The 18368-nt window shown below is 56.3% G+C and overlaps 1 protein-coding gene across 1 annotated transcript; it reads right to left on the bottom strand.

Moving 5' to 3' along the window:
- Window positions 1-3248: 3248 nt before the first annotated feature.
- On the bottom strand, window positions 3249-7716 carry LOC132492414 (beta-lactoglobulin-2-like). The gene is made up of 8 exons (XM_060101928.1): window positions 7621-7716; window positions 7005-7144; window positions 6248-6321; window positions 4728-4841; window positions 3777-3902; window positions 3683-3722; window positions 3574-3590; window positions 3249-3307 (listed from the first exon to the last, which is right to left on the bottom strand). The coding sequence occupies exons 1-8, from the start codon at window positions 7714-7716 to the stop codon at window positions 3249-3251; spliced, it is 666 nt and encodes a 221-aa protein (XP_059957911.1).
- Window positions 7717-18368: the final 10652 nt, after the last annotated feature.

Consider the following 18368-nt stretch of genomic DNA (forward strand, 5'->3'; position numbering starts at 1 on the left):
GGGGGTCAGAAGTGCTGGTAACAACTTGGACTGGCGTCTGAAGTCAGGGCTGGGGGCAGTCTTGTAGGACAGAGCCCTTAATCTGCAGGGTCTAGGATATGGGCCGTCTTGGTGACTGTTCCATGGTCAAGGGAAAAAGTGTGTTCTGATGTTGGGTGGAGTGTTGTATACAAACCAGTTAAACGCTGTTGGTTGACTGTGCTGCTGAGGTTGTCTACGTCCTGGCTGATGTTTTTCTTTTGCTCTATACCCTCTATGGGTTGCTCAGAGGGGATGTTCATGCCCCCACCTCTAGCTGTAGTTGTTTCTCTCCCCTCCCAGTTCTACCAGCTTTGCTTCTTGTGCTGAGAAGCTATGATGTTCAGTGTGTACACACTTAGGGTTGTCTTGTGTGCCTGGTGGGTTGATACTTTTATCTCCCTGTAATGCCTCTCTTTGTAGTAATTTTCTTTGCTTGGAACTATGCTTTATTGGTTATTAAAATAGCCACTCCTGCTTTCTTTTCATTAATGTTAGCATGATACATCTTTTTGCATCCTTTTACTCTCAACCTGCCTATGGTTTTGAATTTGTGGTCTCCACTCCACTACTGAGCCCATCCAGAAATTAAACTTTTAATTTCTTTAATGGTAGGTTTCAGTTTTTGGTGAGATTTTCTATGTTTTCACTTGTTTCAAGTGTATTCGGAATCACTTGTGGAAGCATTTTTGCAAAGGCTGCTTTAAAATCCCTGCCAGATAATTTCAACAACTGATTCGTCTTGCTTTTGGTGTCATTGTATTGTCTTTTCTCACCCAGATTGTGATTTTCCTGGTGTTTCGTATGACAGGTGATTTTTTTTTTTTTGCCGTACGCGGGCCTCTCACTGTTGTGGCCTCTCCCGCTGCGGAACACAGGCTCCAGACACGCAGGCTCAGTGGCCATGGCTCACGGGCCCAGCCGCTCCACGGCATGTGGAATCTTCCCAGACCGGGGCACGAATCTGCGTCCCCCACATCAGCAGGCGGACTCCCAACCACTGCACCACCAGGGAAGCCCGACAGGTGATTTTTGATTGTATCCTTGACATTGTACCTGTTATGATAGGAGGCCCTGGGTGTTACTTGACATAGTTTTTTTCAGTCATAGTAAGCAGTCTCCCTCCTACTCTCCTGGCCTATTCTTGTGGACTGTGGTTCCAGTTTAATGTTCAAAGCCTTTGTGGTGCCATTTTGACCCCGACAAAGGGGTGCCTGGTGCTACCTGGGCCCCCACTGTCCCTGCTGGAGCTGCCTGAAGGAAGGAGGGTTTCTTCAGGCCTGGCCGCCAGCGTTTCCCAGTGGGAAGGGCCATCTCAGGCCTGCCTTCCTGTGGGGAAGGGAGTGCATCCCTTAGCTGATTATTGTTGGAGGGGCCTCAGTTGAGCTCCCTTGCCGCAGGTGCTGGGCTCGCCTGGTGTCGTCAGAGGGACTCCTGTTTGATCCAGGCGGGAAAGTCCCACCTTGGCTGCCTTCCTGGCTGGGTCAGGAAACCCCAGGCTGGGTCACCTTATTTGTCTGAGTCGGGGGGACATAAGACACCTTGCGCTGTGCCCTCCCCCAGCCCCAGGGCCCCTAACCAGTTGGCCTTCCTTTTGCCACTTTTCAGATTTCTGCTTTTGCTGTAGTTTGTGTTATTTCCAGGCTGTATAATTGTGCTTAGCAGGCAGGAGCAGGGAGAGATGGGTTCACACCACCTTGTCCAGATTGGAAGTCCAGCCGCCCACGGTCTTTTGGGGAAGACTTTCTATTAAACTCGGCCAGAGTTGGCTTTGCTTGCTTTCAATTGACTATGTTAGTGGCAGGAAGAACCCACCAGGGGGCTGTCACACCGTCTCGGGCTGGCCCTGACGTCCGAGGAGGCTGAGGCCCTGGTGGGTGGTGGTGATGGTGGGGAAGGTCAGGTGGCGGGACTGGGGTGGCGGGGGAGCCATGCTGGCACCCGGTGGTCGCTGCGCACTTCCTGCGTGTGGACACTGCTCTGGGTGCAGGAGAATTGTTTTCTCCTTCCATCCTCACCCACGCCTCCCTGGGGTCGCTCCTTCTGCACTCTCATTTTACAGGGAGGGAACAGATGCAGAGAGGTGACAGCGGGGCGTCAGGCAAGCTGGCCTGCAGCCTGTGCTCTTGACCAGCGCACAGCCAGGATGACCGCTGCCCTCGGCAGTCCCGGAAACGAGCTCACGTCCTTCCCACCACCCTGTGGCCAGGTCCTGCCCTGCCATCCTGTCCATCATTTTCGTCTGTGGAGCCAGACCTGGGAGCTTTCCCATCGGAGGGGTTCGGTGTCGGCTTAGAGCTGGAGCGTGGAGCCGAATGGCCAGGGGCCCGGTTCAGCTTTGCCACTGAGCTGGTGTAGGGACTGGGGGTCCCGTGGCTGTGCAGCCAAGTCAGCACCGTGCAGGGCCTTAGGAAGCCGAAATGCCTGAACTTTGTTGCCCCCATTTCTCTCTTAGCAGGGGGAGGTCAGCCCTGCCGCAGCTCCCGTAGGGGGGTGACCCTGAGCTCTAACGGCGGAGGGAGGGTGGCCTTGCTCTTTGAGGCTGGTCCCTGTGAGTCCGCCCACCCACAGAGCAGCCTGTGGCCCCCTCCCACCCTGGAGCTCTGACACGTCCCCACCTCCAGGGAGGTCAGGAGGTGCCAAGACATTTCTTTTTCAAGAAATTTAAATGAAAACGTATGATTTTTCAGGGTGAGCTGCCCTACCAGCCAACAGGGTTTCCGCAGCCCTACGATGATAGAGGTGGGATGAATAGTAAAGGGAAATTGGGTCCAATACCCCCGACACAGACGAGGCGCCCCGCTGGGCTCAGGGCTGGGCCTGGAGGAGACACCACCTTTCCCATCCCGGCTGTCACCTCCTGAGCCGCCCGGGTCCCCAGCCCACGCACATCGGCCAGGAAAGACTCAGACAGGAGTGCATATTGGTTTATACCTTTATTGCTGAAGGAGGAACACCCCAGAGCAGGAGACCCCAGGCGGGGCCCGGAGGGGCCTGGGTCCCAAGAGGGGTGACCTTGGTCCTGGTCCCTCCTGACCCTGCTGATGGGGGAGGCGGGGGTGACATCATCTGTCCCCAGAGAGGCCAAGGCTCCCGGGCCCTGAAATGGACATGGGGCTCTCCTGTGATTCCTGGGGAACCTGCTGGACCCTCGCCAGCCCCCCTTCCCCGGGCTGGGCCTGGGGGTGCAGGACGGCCCCTCCTCGGGAGAGGGACCCCCGCCTCCCCCCTCAGGTGGAGTGTTTGTCACCGGTGCCCGCTTCCGGGGCCTCCACCTTGGCCCTCAGCCCTGCCCAGAGGGAGCAGGGGGAGGTCAGCATGCGAGTGAGGCCAGGACACAGGAAACGACATCCCCAAAGGCCACCCCTCGAGAGTGGGCACGCGGCCAGCGGCTCTGCAGTCGCCAGGAGAGACCCCAGCTTCCAGCCATTCCCGCAGGGGGACCCCAGGGCCTGATGGGGGAGCCCGGGCCCCACCAAGACCCCACCCTGTGCACGTGCCCAGGATGTGGGGCAGGGGGGTTACGTTACCCCCAGGGTGCCGGCAGGAGCTCACCTAGACGCGGCAGTGCTCTGTGGGGGAGGGAGAGCCGTGCGGGAGGGTCAGGACGGGACTGGACGCCCCGGGACAGAGGGGCCTGGCAGGGGGTGGGGAGGGGGCCCACCTCGGGGGCGCTGCACCTCCACCCGCTTCCTCCCGGAAGCCTTGGGGAGAATTGGGGGGCCAGTAAGGGGGGAAGACGCTTCCCTGATCCTCACCGTGGGCAGGGCTAAGTTCACCTTTCCTCTGACTCAGGTCCAGGAAGATCCGCATGTGCTCGGGCAGAGACTCCAGGACTCTGTCGAATTTCTCCACGACATCGTCGCCCACTTTCAGAGTCCTGGCTGTGGGAGAGGGGTCAGTCCCTGGGGGCACCCCCGCTCCCCGCCCCCCGAGAGCTCGGGGACCCTGAGACCCCCCCACCAGGAGCAAGCGCAGGAAGGAGGCACTGATGCACTGGGGTCTGTAGAGCTTGGTCTAGCCCTGCTTCCCAGGGTGGTCTGCAGGGCTCAGTGCCCCTGCTCTCCAGGGCCCCTGCCCTCCCCTCTCAACCCATTCCCCTCCTCCTCCTCCCAGGGCAGCGCTGGGGGTCTGCACGGTCACAGAGGAAAGGCACCCCCCTCCCCCCTATCCTGGTCTCCCCCAGTCCCCCTGGGATGGCTGACTTATGACCAGGAGCCTCCACTGCCCACCATGGCCACCTTGGGAGCAACAGCAACATCGCCTGTATATTTACTTTGGTCATAAAATCTCCTTTTAAAGCTGCTTGCATAACTGAAAGTGCTCTGAAGTCACTAAAAATCTCCTTCTACAAGATTGTTGATTAACATTAGCCACTTGGACCAGCTGGTAGGTGAGGCCCCTCCACTCAGGGAGAAACCCCCGAGCCTTCTGCATCAGTCCCACTGGCCTGTCCCGGACCTCGTCCCAAGCATCTCCTGCCCTGCACGTCACCCCACATCTGACCGCCAGTGTCGGGTGCCACGGCTGGGACCTTTGCTAGCATGACCTGTAGCGGCCAGCGAGGCAGCCCCTCTCCCCTTCCTCCCACCAGAGGCCAGGAAGGTGTGGGGGAGTCTTGAGCGTCCCTTATTCACAGCTTGACCAAAGGCCACGCCTCTGTCGAGGAGCAGCCCCTCCGCACACGCCCCATGGGATCAGCCACGTACACAGACACTGGCACATCGTGCCATGCTCATCGGTGGGCGTGGGGGCCTCCATGCAGAAGATCATGTAGTTGGTGTAGTCTGTGTCCAGCACGGAAATCTTTCTTTCCCTGTGACCTGGAAAGGGGGCCGAAATGGAGCCTGAAATCTTGTCTGAGTCCCTCTACCATGTCCGTCGGGGCACCCAGATCATCGCCTGGGAGCGCTCTTTCCCACGGCAGCCACTGGGCTCGGAATATCCCCTCCCGGACACCGAGGGAACGCCCTCCCTACTGGGTGCCAGAAGCCCACCACTGGCAGCACAACAAGTTTTATGGACCCCCAGTGGGGACTCTCCGAGCTGCACCGTCTGGGTGAGACCAGCCCGTTCCGCGCTCAGGCCGAGACTGGAAACAGCTCTTAAATGCTGATGCTACAGTGAAGCCGTCCTGCAGGCCACTGCCCGCCTGGCCAAACTCTGCTCCCCTACGTCCTGGACGCAGCATTAATTCAGTCACTTATTCATCCACACTCCCAGGCACCAAATCCCAGGTAGCCCCCCTCGATAGAGCAGGCGCCCAGGTCTGTGAGCGATCAGAAAGATGCCAGGATTGGAGCCCCACTGGAGTCTAGGGTTATACGTGGACACCAACGAGTGGAAGAAAGAAGGGACAATATTTCAAGAGGAAGAGGGTAGCGATGCCTCTGTCCTTCAGGGGGAGCATGTGCAGACCCCACACCCTCGGGGTCCTTGTCCTGGCTGGATTTGGAGCCACATAATGACGATGGAGGGAAGGCTCTTTGGAGAGTCCTGCCAATTTCCCAGGTAGACCTGAGGCCCTGCAGGTGAGGAATGGGAACCTCGGGCGTGGGGCTAGATGGCTCCCTGCCCCCATCCGCTGCTGGGTCCAGACGTGGCAGGGCAGCTTCTGGGGATGAGACTGTCCCCGCCCCACCCACTGCCTCTCAGAAAGAGGACGTGACAAACAACAGATTGTGGATTGGAGACGGGGCTGGTGGGCCCTGGGAGTGGGGCTGGATCTGGGGGCCCAGGGATGTGTCCCAGGGAGGCTGCCAGGGCTGGGGTGAGTGGGGTGAGGCCTGGAATATTCCAGAAGCACGTTCCAGGTTGGAGAGGCAAATGCACAGTGCGCCTGCCCACAGGTCTGGTTTGTATGGATATTTTTAAGGAGCCGCAGGCCAGTCCGTGAACAGGGAAGTTGCCACGTGTCTGCCCGAGAAACGTGTGCCCGCCTTAACCCACCCCCGGGTGCACAGGACACATACCCCCTTCCTTGCATCTACACCAAGCAGGGGGTGCACAAGGGGCAGGAAAGCACGGGGATCCCAGGCCTCGTCACCCTGAGAGCACCTTCCGCAGGGCGGGAGGAGCAGGGCCTGGTGCACAGGACGAGGCCACACACTCAAGCCTGACTCCTGCTGTCCAGATGGCGGGATGGTGAGCGTCTCAGAGCATCAGGCGGGGCCCCGCATGTGCTGGGGTTACCCCAAGGGAGCATGGGGCCTGGCCTGGGGGCACTCACCTTCGACCTTGAATACAGCAGGGTCCTCGGTCTTCTGAGCCAAGATGGTCTTCTCTACACACTTTTGGTTTTCCCTGAAAAGCCAGATGGTGGTGGGGGTCATTCACAAACCCTGCAGAAGGACAGGAGCTGGGCTCCGGGAAGTGTCCTCAGGGCCGGAGGACACCCGGGCCGCCCAAAGCACCGTCACCAGGTGTTGGCCTGAGTGGGAGTGGCCCTCCTTGGACCCAAGCAGGTGACTCAGGAAGTTGACAATGGGGCAGACAGAGTCAGCCAGGAACCCCACAGGCGAGCTGGCTGGTGGCCGAAGGCATGTGGCAGCTCAAAACTGACCCTGTCTGCATGGGGCTTTGGACACAGTGTTTCCAAGAATACTGGTCTCATCATGGCCCAGAATTCCCCGACGCCCCGGCTCCCCAGCTCTGGGGGCAGGTAGGGCTCATGGTGGAAACTGCCCAGGCCCTGAGGACCCAAGCCTGCAGCTGCCCAGTGGTCTCCACACAGGCTTCTCCCCACACTGACCCCGGGGCCACTCTGTGTAGCCACCTCTTGCCCCATAGCCCCTGGGTGGGGCTCCAAGGGGACCAAGAACCTCCAAGCCCTGTTTCCCCGTCCCTGGGGCTCCGGCCCCGCCCACAGTGCAGCCGGGGCCCACCTGGAGCCCTGCCCACCACCCACCAGTCCTGGAGCTGCCCCCGCTGGCCCGCAGCCCCGGGGAAGGGGTGGTGCCATGTCACAGGGGGTGGGGCACACCCACCATTTCTGCAGGGTGATCTCCAGGTCGCCCTGGGGGGTGGGCCTCAGCTCCTCCACGTTCACTCTCAGGGGGCCACTCTCGGCGTCCAGGAGGGAGATGTCGCTGGCCGCCATGGCCACGGAGTGCCACGTCCCCGCCACCTGGGGAGGGGTCTTGAGCTGCAATCCAGGAAGGGGACCCTAGCCCCACAGTGGGCCCTCAGTCCCACCTCAACTGGGCCACACCGAGCCTCCTATGTGCCCAGGTTTCTCAGGAAGCATGATGCGCTAGGGTTCCAGGTGCACCTGGGGATCACCAGCTCTGTGATGACACCTGAGTGCGGAGTTCTTGCATATTTGGAACAACCCCCCGTCTCTACCCAACCCCCAGCGCAGTCCTAAGTCAGCCCCCATCCAGGTGTGGCAACTTCGAGGACGACTCCACCCCGGGAGGGAGAGGGAAACAGGAGCGTCTGGGAACCAAGTGGCTGGAGAGAGACAAGTCCCTCCAACATCCGGGGGATGAAGTGGTCCCCCAGTGCTATGGCCTCATTTTGACCCGTGTCAGACTTCTGCGGTCCAGGGTTTCCTGCGCCCTCTCAGCCCCTGACCCCAGCCCCCGGGGCCCACCCCCGTACCTCTCTTATGTCCAGACCCTCCACCTTGTTGGGGATGTGGACAGCCTGGGCGCCACACACGAGGGCCAAGCCCAGGGCAAGCAGGAGACTCTTCATGGCTGCAGCCGTGGTTGCACTTCTGAGCTCTGGAGAGAAGGGAAGTCCAAGGCAGCGGGCTTGGGGCCTTATATAGGAGGAGGCCATGCGGTTCCCCGAATGCCCTGTGACTCATCCTTGGGGCCATGAAGACATTATCTTCCAGGACAACATGAGGTGCCCTTTCTGTGACAATGTCACTGACTTCCATCCAAGGCCAAGCAGGAAGGTGCCCTGTGTCCCTGGGCCTGGACGGTTCCTGGTTGGCTCCAGGTGGGAAGGGTCTAGGGTGCGGGTCCAGGCTGGCCGCCAGCATCAGGAACACTTCCTGGGTCGGGCTCTTGGACAAGGGCAGGTCAGAGCCAGCACTGAGGACAGCTGTGTCCTGGAGGGTGGGCCTGTGGGTCGGCCGGGGTCTGGAGAACCCCATGCCAGCCATGACCAGGGACGTGCGCCAGGGGGTGGCCCTCTGCCCCACACCGGGGGCTTATATCACCACACAATCTGTCCCCGTGTGTGTGCACCCAGTTCACACAACCATCTGAGTGTGCACGCCCTGGGCTGCCGTGTGCTCCATGAGGGGGCGGCACAAGGACCCCCGCTACCGTCTTGCTCCCGTGTCATCATCTGTGGGAAGGGCCGGGGTGCCCACATGGCTCTGGTACAACCCCCATGGCCCTTGTTCCCCTTCCCAGTGCCACCCCCTCAGGCCGGCTCTAGGTGTCCCAAGCGTGGGCAGCTGCCTCCTTCACCCCCCGAGCCTGTCCAGGATCCAGCCCTGCTTCCATCTCTTCTGCTATGACTGGGACCTCTAGGAGTCTGCAGCCCCATCTTTGGGCAAGGCCTGCTTCAGGATTGCTGGAGCAGGGTGTACACTGACCCCCGAGTGAGAGTCAACCCCAAGAGGCAAGAAGCAGAGACTGAGGCAAGTGAGGCTGCCGAAGGCTTATGTGAGCGGGGAGGGGCAGCCTTGGGAGGTTCCTAGTGGTGGATTAAAACAATGCGCAGTCTGGATGGATGAAGGGATGGAAGGGTGGGTGGATAGGCGGATGGATGGGTGGGTGGATGGGTGGGTGGATGGGTGGAAGCATGGATGGACGGATGGATGGATGGATGGATGAATGGGTGGATGGATGGATGGATGGGTGGATGGGTGGGTGGATGGATGCATGAGTGTTTGGATGGGTGGACGGATGGATGGATGCATGAGTGGGTGGATGGGTGGAAGCATGGATGGATGGATGGATGGATGGATGGATGGGTGGGTGGGAGACGGATGGATTGGTAGATGGATGGATGTATGGATGCGTGGGGGGTTACATGGATGAATGGCTTCCTTAACTCATATTGGATGGGCCATTTAGCTTCTCATTCTCATGATCCCTCTGACTTTCCAAGGTGCTTTCATGACCATTGTCACTTTTGCCTCTCACACAGGTGACAGGAATGAGATATATAGTACCAAGTACATGACCTAAATACACCCGTTGTTAGTGGCCAAGGTTGGCCTTGAGCCAGGTCAGCCAGAAGCTGGCTCTGGAACAGAACGTCACTTCCTCCTTCCAGGGCCCTCCTAGTCCTGGTGTGGGGCCATCCACCTGAGCCCAGGGTGAGCCCTGTGCCTGCCAGGTTCTGCAGACCCCTCAGGCAGTTCCTCACAATGGGTCCTTGTGTCTCTCTGGCTCGGTTTTTAGCTCCATCTGGGATTTGCTAACAACCCCAAGTGAAGGCAGAGAGGCAGCTAAGTCTCATAATCAACCGAGTAATGCAAGAAAGAGGTGAGCCCTAGTTCTCCGGGCTGCAGGTGGTAATTACGGCTTTGAGGTGGTGCGATATATATTTACACACAGAGTCAAAGTGGGACTCGGAGTCCTGAACACACGTCCATGTTGTCCCCCCAGCTTCCCTCCCCCACCAGATGGACTCGACACACAGAGGATGATCCAGGCAAAGGGACACTTTCTGATGTTGCAACTCATGTTTTAGGGTGATCAAAATCAGAAGATCCCCTCTTTATGAGCTAGACTACTCTATGGTTCCTTTTTACTGCAAGAAGGTGAAGAGTTGCAGTGCAACTCTTGAGTTAAAGAGAAAATTGAAGAATATTAGGAAATCAAAAGGAAAACATAGCATATCAGAATCTGGGGGAACCAGGCAAAGCAGGAGAACCTACTGTCCTAAAAATAATTTTAATAAACAAAAAGAACGAAAAGGAATTAATTAGCCATACCATTGAAAAATTAGGGGGAAAACACAAAATAAACATGAGAGAATAAGGAAGAAGTTGCAAATATAAAAACAGAAATTACTGAATTAGAAAATAGAAGAAAGATATACTTGATTAAGTGGTAATTCTTCAAAGCTATCAATAAAATAGATATACCATTAGGTAACCTAATTAAAAAAGGAAAAATACACAAAATAATAAATGCTATTGTGAAAATAACCACAAAAGGAGAAGGAACTAAAAAACCATTAGAAAGAAAAAGGTTTACTTAACCCCATGGGAAAAAATGAAAATTTCCATGAAATAGGTAATTTTCTAGGAAAATATAAATTACTCAACCTGACAGTGAAAGAGTTATGTTAATGGACTAATTTCGTAGAAAAACTAGAAAAAATAAATTATTAAAGAGTTATTTTCTCCCCCCCAAAACACCACTTCTGGGCAGTTTTACAGTGAAAATCTAGCACAACTTTAAGGAACAGTTAGTTTGAAAGCTAGAAAATTGAGGAAACTTCCCATCATTTTTATGAAGTTAGGACTTTGTTTTCAAACCCTGACAAGAAAGTTATGGACCAATCTCATTTTTTAGTATCAATGTAAAAATCCTAACTAAAATATTATCAAACAGAGCCCAACAGCACTTTTAAGGGTGATACACAGATATTCATTCTAGGGTTGTAAGTTTTCATATTTGTAAATCTATTGATAAAAGTAATCATAGTAATAGATTATGAGAAAAATTATAAGATGGTTTCTATTGAGACTATCTAGACTGATCAATTTCAAAATTATTTTTAATAATAAATTTAATAATTATTACAAAAACTCATTATGAAAAAAAATTTACACTCCTGAGGACTCAACAAAAGACATAAACAAAAGAAAGATATAATTATGGATAGAGCATTCCATAAAGATGTCAATTCTCCCTAAGTCAAGCTATAAATGCAATTCCATTAAAATATCAACCATATTTCTTACCGGACCATTTGATTATAAAATTGAAGATATAAATAAGAATAACGAGTAGGGACTTCCCTGGTGGCACAGTGGTTAAGAATCCACCTGCCAAGGCAGGGGACACGGGTTTGAGCCCTGGTCCGGGAAGATCCCACATACCACAGAGCACAAAGCCCGTGTGCCATAACTACTGAGCCTGAGCTCTAGAGCCCGTGAGCCACAACTACTGAGCCCGCGTGCCACAACTGCTGAAGCCTGTGTGCCTAGAGCCCGTGCACCACAATGAAGAGCAGCCCCTGCTCACCACAACTAGAGAGAGCCCGTGCGCAGCAATGAAGACCCAACATAGCCACAAATAAAATAATAAATAAATAAACTTATGAATAAATAAATATGAAATTAAAAAAAGAATAACTAGTAAAATTCTGATAAAAGAAGACAAATTAGGATGAACTAACTCAACCAGATGTTAAAGATGAGATAATTAAAATATTATGGTTCTGGCACATAAATAGACAGACCAGTAGGTAGAATAAAAAGTCTATAAACAGATCCAAATATACATGAGAATTAGGAATGTGAGAACACTCAGTAGTTAAATAAACTGTCTTGGGAAAACTGGGTGGACATTTGGAAAATATAGTTTGAGTGTTAAATCATGAATCCAAATAAATGAATTCCTGATGGAGCAAAAGAGGAAACAAGGAAAATTCTAGGAAGAAATTATTTTTAATTTCAGAATCTGAGAAACCTTCCTAAAAATGATCAAAAACTGCAATAACACTCAGAAGCCATAAAAGAAAACACTGGTAAATTTAACTACATAAAGAAAGTACACTAAAATGATACCACAAACCAAGTACAAGAAATAATAAACTGAGAAAAATTATTTTTAACTGATAGCACAAATAATATCTAATTTCCTTAACATAGGGCTTCCCTGGTGGCGCAGTGGTTGAGAGTCCGTCTGCCGACGCAGGGGACATGGGTTCGTGCCCCGGTCCGGGAGGATCCCGCATGCTGCGGAGCAGCTGGGCCCGTGAGCCATGGCCGCTGAGCCTGCGCGTCCGGAGCCTGTGCTCCGCAACGGGAGAGGCCACAGCAGTGAGAGGCCCGCGTACCGCAAAAAAACCCAAAAAAACATATAAAGAGCTCCTACAAATCAATGGAGTAACACCAAGAATTCAATAGACAAAGGGTATGATTTAATTCTTCACAGAAAAGAAAATGCAGAGGTCTCTCAAATATGTAAAAATCCAGTAACATCAGTATACACAGTCTTTTAAAAGAGTAAATTTATCAAAAGAATCCCGTAAGACAAGTATGACGCAACAAATAACAGAGCTTCACAATACACAGAACGTTTCTACTGGGCTCAAGTTGAGATTTCTCTGCAGCTCTTTTTTTCTCTAGAATATATTCCACGCAAGATCAAAGCATGAATTAGCAGAGACACTGTCACGGGGGGAGACCCCAGGGTGGGTGCTGGTAGCAGGCTAGAACTGGCCTCACGGAAATGGGAACAAACCGACCCTGGAACTGAAGACTAACTGTACTTCAAACAATCCAGACGACGCTGGTCAGACCACCGCAGGACCAGTTTCAAAATGAGTGTCAGAGCTGACTGTGCTGTTTCTGCGCATAGCCCTCTCCCTCCGTCTATAAAAGCTCTCGCCCACTGATGGTCAGTGGCGGGAAGTCGGCTTTTGGACCCAAGTCTGCCCTCCCCCGTCCCCCGCTGCTGGCCTCCAAAATAGAGCAAACTTTCCTTTCTGCCAGTCTGGCCTGTTTATCGGCTTTAGAGCAGTGAGTAGCCGGACCCCACTTTTGGTAACAACAATGCCATTTAGAGTTTCGTGTGGATGCACAGGGTGTCCTGGCCATAGAGGCAGGAGGTGGGGTGGGAGGTGCACGGGCGCTGGGCTGGCTGCCGACCCCGACCCAGCCCCGCCTTGGGCCGGCGGGGCGCCCTAGACCTCGGTGAGCACATGAGGTATATGAAATGAGCAGCTGCCTGTAAGGCACACAGAACCTCTCCTCCGTGCTATGCAAGCACAAATTATTCACACTATGGCTTTCTTTACCATGCTGCCCTCATCAGGCTCAGATGGAGACTTTTTCCCAGTGTTGTAGGAGGCTGTGAGGGTTCTGTGGCCCCCATGCCACCCCTGGAGCTGCTCACCCCCAAAAGGAGCCAGAGACTCCCAGCACGCTGGTGGCGGGGGATGACGTGAGAGCTCTGCACCCACCTGTCCATCTGTCTGTCTGTCTTGGTGAGGGATTTGTCTCCTTTCCCTCTAGTTTCTCTCATCTGTTTGGGGGACTTGTATTTGCCTTGGTAATCATCCATTTGGGGGTTTAAGCACATTAGATTATTAGAATCGAACAGCATAATCAATCCCTTATGATCCTTTTCAATACTTTTCTCTCGATCTGTGGTCATTGATAGTTCTGGAAATTTTTGACTTGTGTTTTTCCCGACGTGAGGAGGCCCCACTGGACGCTGCCGGCCTTGAAGGTGGACGGCCGCAGGGGCCGCGAGCCGAGGGAGGCTGTAGCCTCTAGAGGCTGGAAAATGAGAGGACGGTGCTCCCAGAGCCTCCAGAGGGGAAGCAGCACGGATTAGAACAACAGCAGTGCTGGTCTGTGAAACAGGTGGTTTGAGCGGCACCACTTCGGCTCCTTCAAGAGGGCATCTGGCTGTCCACCCACGAGGGGCAGGGCTGGTGTGCTCAGGAAAGGCCGGGGGCGACTCTGGGAGGAGCTGGTCCAGGCCTCGCAGGACTGAAGGCAGGAGCTGTTCTCCAGTCTCCAGGTGGGCTTTTCAGAAGGGGTAATTCAGCCACAGATGAGGAGCTGCCCACCTGTGGGCACCACAGTGGGCTGTGTGTGTGTGTGTGTGTGTGTCGGTGTGCACACACACAGTGTTGGTGGTTCAAAATATCAGGCAGCTATACCCTCACAGTTTGGAGGCCAGGCGTCTGAAATCAGGTGTTGTCGGGAAGCCAACACAGTGCATGTCCTGAACCAGGGACGTCTGCGGCCCAGGACGTGCTGCCGACTGGGCTCTTCCTAGGCTGGGGCTGGGGCCTCCCTGTGACCTCTGCCCCCTGGATCCTGCACACCCTCCGGTCCGACTGTCCACGTTCCTGCGGATCGTGTGAGCTGCAGAGCCGTCTCCCTGACTGTTTCTGCTTCAATTTGCTGGAGTCGCACCTGGTATTTGCAGTCAGAACGCTGACTGGCCCAGATGCTTATACAGAAAACGTTACCCCCGCGACTCTGGCTCCCAGAGGTCTGGGGCAGAACCGGCCCCCCAGTGTCCTTGGACTGCGTCGCTCAGACAGGAGGACAAAGGGATGTGACTGCTGATCAGGTGAGGACATTTTCAGGTTGATGAAATTTCTCTGGAATGAGATGGTGGAGGGGCCAGGCGGGACTGTGCCTCTCAGAAGGGGGGCGGGGTCTCCTGGCGTGTCTGAGCTTCACGTGGAGCGACGGTGCAGAGACCCGTGTCCTCTGCTGGCCGCGTGGCCTGGGCAGCCCTCCAGCCATGGGCCGGGACCCTCTGAGGCTGACCCCAGGAGGAGAAGTAGGCGGAGGTGGGTGGGCCCTGCAGGGCCAGCCCCTCGGCCCCGGGTCATCTCCGTCTGCTGAGGGGACGGCAGGGCCTTGGAAGTGCATGGACGCCGAGCCAGGTCCCCTGGGAGGAGAGCAGCGAGATCCAGACTCACCATGATTCTCCCCGACACCTTCGAACTAGACGTGAGGGTCAGGCGGCTGCTTGTGCAGACGAGGTGCCGCCCTGCGGGCGACCGTGAGCGGATACACGCCGGCCGCCCCACCCGGGCGTGAGCAGGAAGGGCTGTGTCTCCCCCCACCGTGGTCTCGGGGGGAGCAGTAGGGGGGCCGTGAGGGTCAGTCCAGCCTGTGGGGCTGGTTTTATTTTAGGGCCACTCTTCCTCCTCCGCCCCAGAACCAGGGCCGGGTAGGGACAAAGCACACTGGTAGGTGGTGGGACACAAGCCCCCACGATACCAGCTGCCTCTGGGAGAAGGTCTGAGGTCCTCCTGGATCCGTCCCGTGGGAAGTGAGGTTTGCAGGATTCTGTTCAGATCCCGCTGGTTCCCGGCTCATCTTGCCCTTGACCATCCTCTGTGGGACACTAGGAACCTCCAGGGTCCAGGCCTCCCTGCAGCCCCCGGCCCACCCTAGACACCCTCCAGGCAGGGCCAGGGCTGCTGAGGAGTGGATGGCGCTGGGGCAGCCCTGGGCTTGGATTCCCAGACAGAGGAGCGTGTCTTCACACGGGGCCCCTGATGTTTCTTGCCAGGAAGACAGACCCCCTAATATAGGCTCCATAGCAGCCCAGAGCTGGGCACAGAGACCCCCAGCTCTGCCCAGTTTTCTCCAGGTGGAGGAGGGCCTGCCAGGCTGATCTGAGTACGACTGTCACCTGTCAGGTCCTAGCACGCCCAGCCTCAGGCTTAGCCCCCAACCATTAAGGACTCTGAGCCCAGGCTCTGGTCAGCCTGCAGCTCCTTCTCTGCGCAGCCCCTCGGGGGCAGCCAGGTCAGAGGGGACCCACCACTTAAGGGCAGTTCAGCACCAAGTAGACAGATGGTGCAGGGCCCTGATCCCAGGACAGGGGCCTGTGGACTAGGCAGCTTTCAAGAGGACCCCTGCTGGGCTCCCAGTGACGACTTCACACCATTGCAGGGACAGTGGGACCAGAAGAGCTGTCATTACAGAGAGTGGGACGTATACCACCAAGACCTGTGATGGCCTGAACCCCAGGCCCCCTCAGTCTGGTGAGGGGCGTGCATGGTGGGGGGACCCCCTGCCTGGTGTTTCCTTGTCAGGAAGGAGCACACAGAATCCCTGGGACCCAGCATCTGCTTGCGGGGCCTGCCGTGTCCAGGAGGGGCCTGGGGACGCCGGCTGCCCCACTAGGGACTGTGGGCCTGCACTCGGGGAGTTGCGCTGAAGGGACCCCCTCATCCCCTGTCTCCAGGGAACCCAGGCATGAGAAGGGAGACCCTGGCACCGTCGGCTGGTTGTCAGGCAGCACGTTGCCAGGCCCCAGGGTGCTTTGGGGAAACTGCAGTGTTGGCATCTGAATATGCCAGCAAGGTCACACCTGAAGTGGGGTCCCCTCCCAGGGGCAGCGCCTGTGTCCAGCCAGGCCTGGAGGGCGGGTGGGAGCAGAGCCGCATGCCAGGGGGCCCCAGTGTCCTGCTGTCCCCATCTTGGTGGGCCTGGGCCAGCCTGGCCTCCTGCCCATGCCCTTGACTACAGCCTCCCCGTCACTCCTACCTCGGCCTCCAGCCCGTGGGGAGCCAGGGGGCCGGGCGATCCCCACCTGCACACGTGTCCCCACCTGGAGGCTGGAGCTGACCGTGTCATCCTCACACTCCCTCCCCTCAACCACACAACCACACAAAACCTGAGCTCTGTGGGCGTCAGACCTGTGGAAACCCCCAGGGGACATCAGGCCGAGCCACCCGGACCCCCTCTCCCCGGACCCTCACGCCCATTGGACTGAGACACGCACCTCGGAGACTCAGGACATCTCTGGGTCCTCTGATCCTTCCTGCCCTGGCTTCCACACCCCCTCCCTGTCCCAGCCCACCCAAGGGACCCCACAGACAGGCAGAGTCACCAGGGCTGCTGAATCTCTTAGGTAAGAAGTAGCTTTCTTTAGGGAGATACACACTCCACAGACAGAGCATGGGCCATTTCAGAAAGGGAGAGGCCCTGGGAGATACACGTTCCGTAGACAACATGTGGTCCTTCTCAAAAGGCGAGAGTGGCCAGGGAGTGAGCGCTTTGGGTCAGGTTTTCCTTCCGCGAGTGAATCAGTCTGGCCCGAGACTGGGGAAGGACGCACGTGACTGTGAACGTACTCCATGCTCATGAAGTGTACGATAGAAAATGTAAAAAATGAAATGCCATTATATGAAGGCCTAAAATAGAAGACATCACAAATAATGTACAATGAAAAAGTAAAACTTAAAAAAGCAAAAACAGAACAGAAATAACAGGGGAGGGGAAGGAAAGTTCTCGGTCAGGGGGAGCAGGTAGAAAGGGTGGGTCAGAGCCGGCATTGAGGGCGGAGCCAGAGCCGGTTCTCCCTGCAGGGCTGGCGGGTCCAGGGCTGGCTCTGGGTCTCCACAGGAGCAGGTGCAGGTGACCTTCCCAGGCCGTCTGGGGTCCTCGGTCGGGAGACCCCTTCGTGTCGGCACTCACCCCAGCCTGTGCTGCCCTCGTGGGCCACGTGGATGCCCCTCACTCAGGGAGACGGAGGGGGTGTCCCTGTCCACCAGCTTCTCACTGATCTCCCGAGGGGAGACCTGAAAAGACAGTGACCGGCAGTGGCCCTGAGGACTCAAGAGTCCTGCCCGCCCGATGCTGATGCTTCTTCTGCCCACTGGACCCTCTGCTCCCAGATCAGGCACCGACCTGTGTCTGCACAGACCTCTACCCGGGATGAAGCGAGACCCACCTCCAGGACTGGGGATAAACCTTGGGCGGAAGGGCGCCGCCCCAGCTCCGCACATCCCACCCAGTCACCTTGACCTGGGGGGTCAACCCGACTGGCCCACCAGGCTTCTGGCCCCTCATCGGGGCAGGCCAACTTGACACGAACCCTCCCTTCCACGCACACGGTGGGGAGGGACACAGAGCTCCCCAGGTGGGACCCCAGAGGCGGCCTGGTCGGGACTGGGCTGCCCTGGGCCTACCTCTGTCACCTAAGGGTGCCTCCAGGCAAATGGCCAGACGCGTCTGTGACCACGGCCTCAGGACATCAGGACGCAGCAGGAGGACACGTTGCTCATTCCAGGGCTCTGGCCAAGCGAGCTGGGCAGGGGCTTCTCTAGAACGTGGTGCCTGGTGACCAGGTTCCAAGTTCTGTTGGGCTCTGTCGTCAGGGAAGTGAGGTCACTTCCTGGGGTCCCCATACTCGGGCTTCCTGCTCAGACATGAGCTCCCCAAGGGCCCTTCTGGGCTGCTGACTGCTCGCCCCCACCCCATGCTATGTCCCTGCACGGTGACACCAACAAGGAGGCCTGGGGACACAGCTGGGTTCAGACCCGGCTCCCCCTTGTCACCAGTGATGTGACCCTGGACAGGCTGTGTGCCTCTCAGGGCCTCACCAGTCTCCCCACCTGCACAGTGGGGTCATTCTAACATCTACTTCCTAGAAAAGTCATCAGGCGTAGACACCTATGAACACCTACAGTGCCTGTAAAACCCGTGGGCTGCTATCACACAGAGCTCATGCACAGACTTAGCAGTGGGAGGACCACAGAAAGGACTGGTATAGCACAGAATACAGCTCACACAGGCCTGGGTCTGCCCGGGGGTCTAGGGACAGTCACTTCCCCTCCTGTCTCTTTCTCAGCACCCCCTGGGGGGTGAAAGTAATGGCACTCTGACATCATCCCCCACTAGCAACAAGCTTCCAGGTCCTCCTGTCATGTTT

The sequence above is a fragment of the Mesoplodon densirostris genome, chromosome 6 (genome assembly GCF_025265405.1).
Source record: "Mesoplodon densirostris isolate mMesDen1 chromosome 6, mMesDen1 primary haplotype, whole genome shotgun sequence".
In the NCBI taxonomy this organism is placed as follows: Eukaryota; Metazoa; Chordata; class Mammalia; order Artiodactyla; family Ziphiidae; genus Mesoplodon; species Mesoplodon densirostris.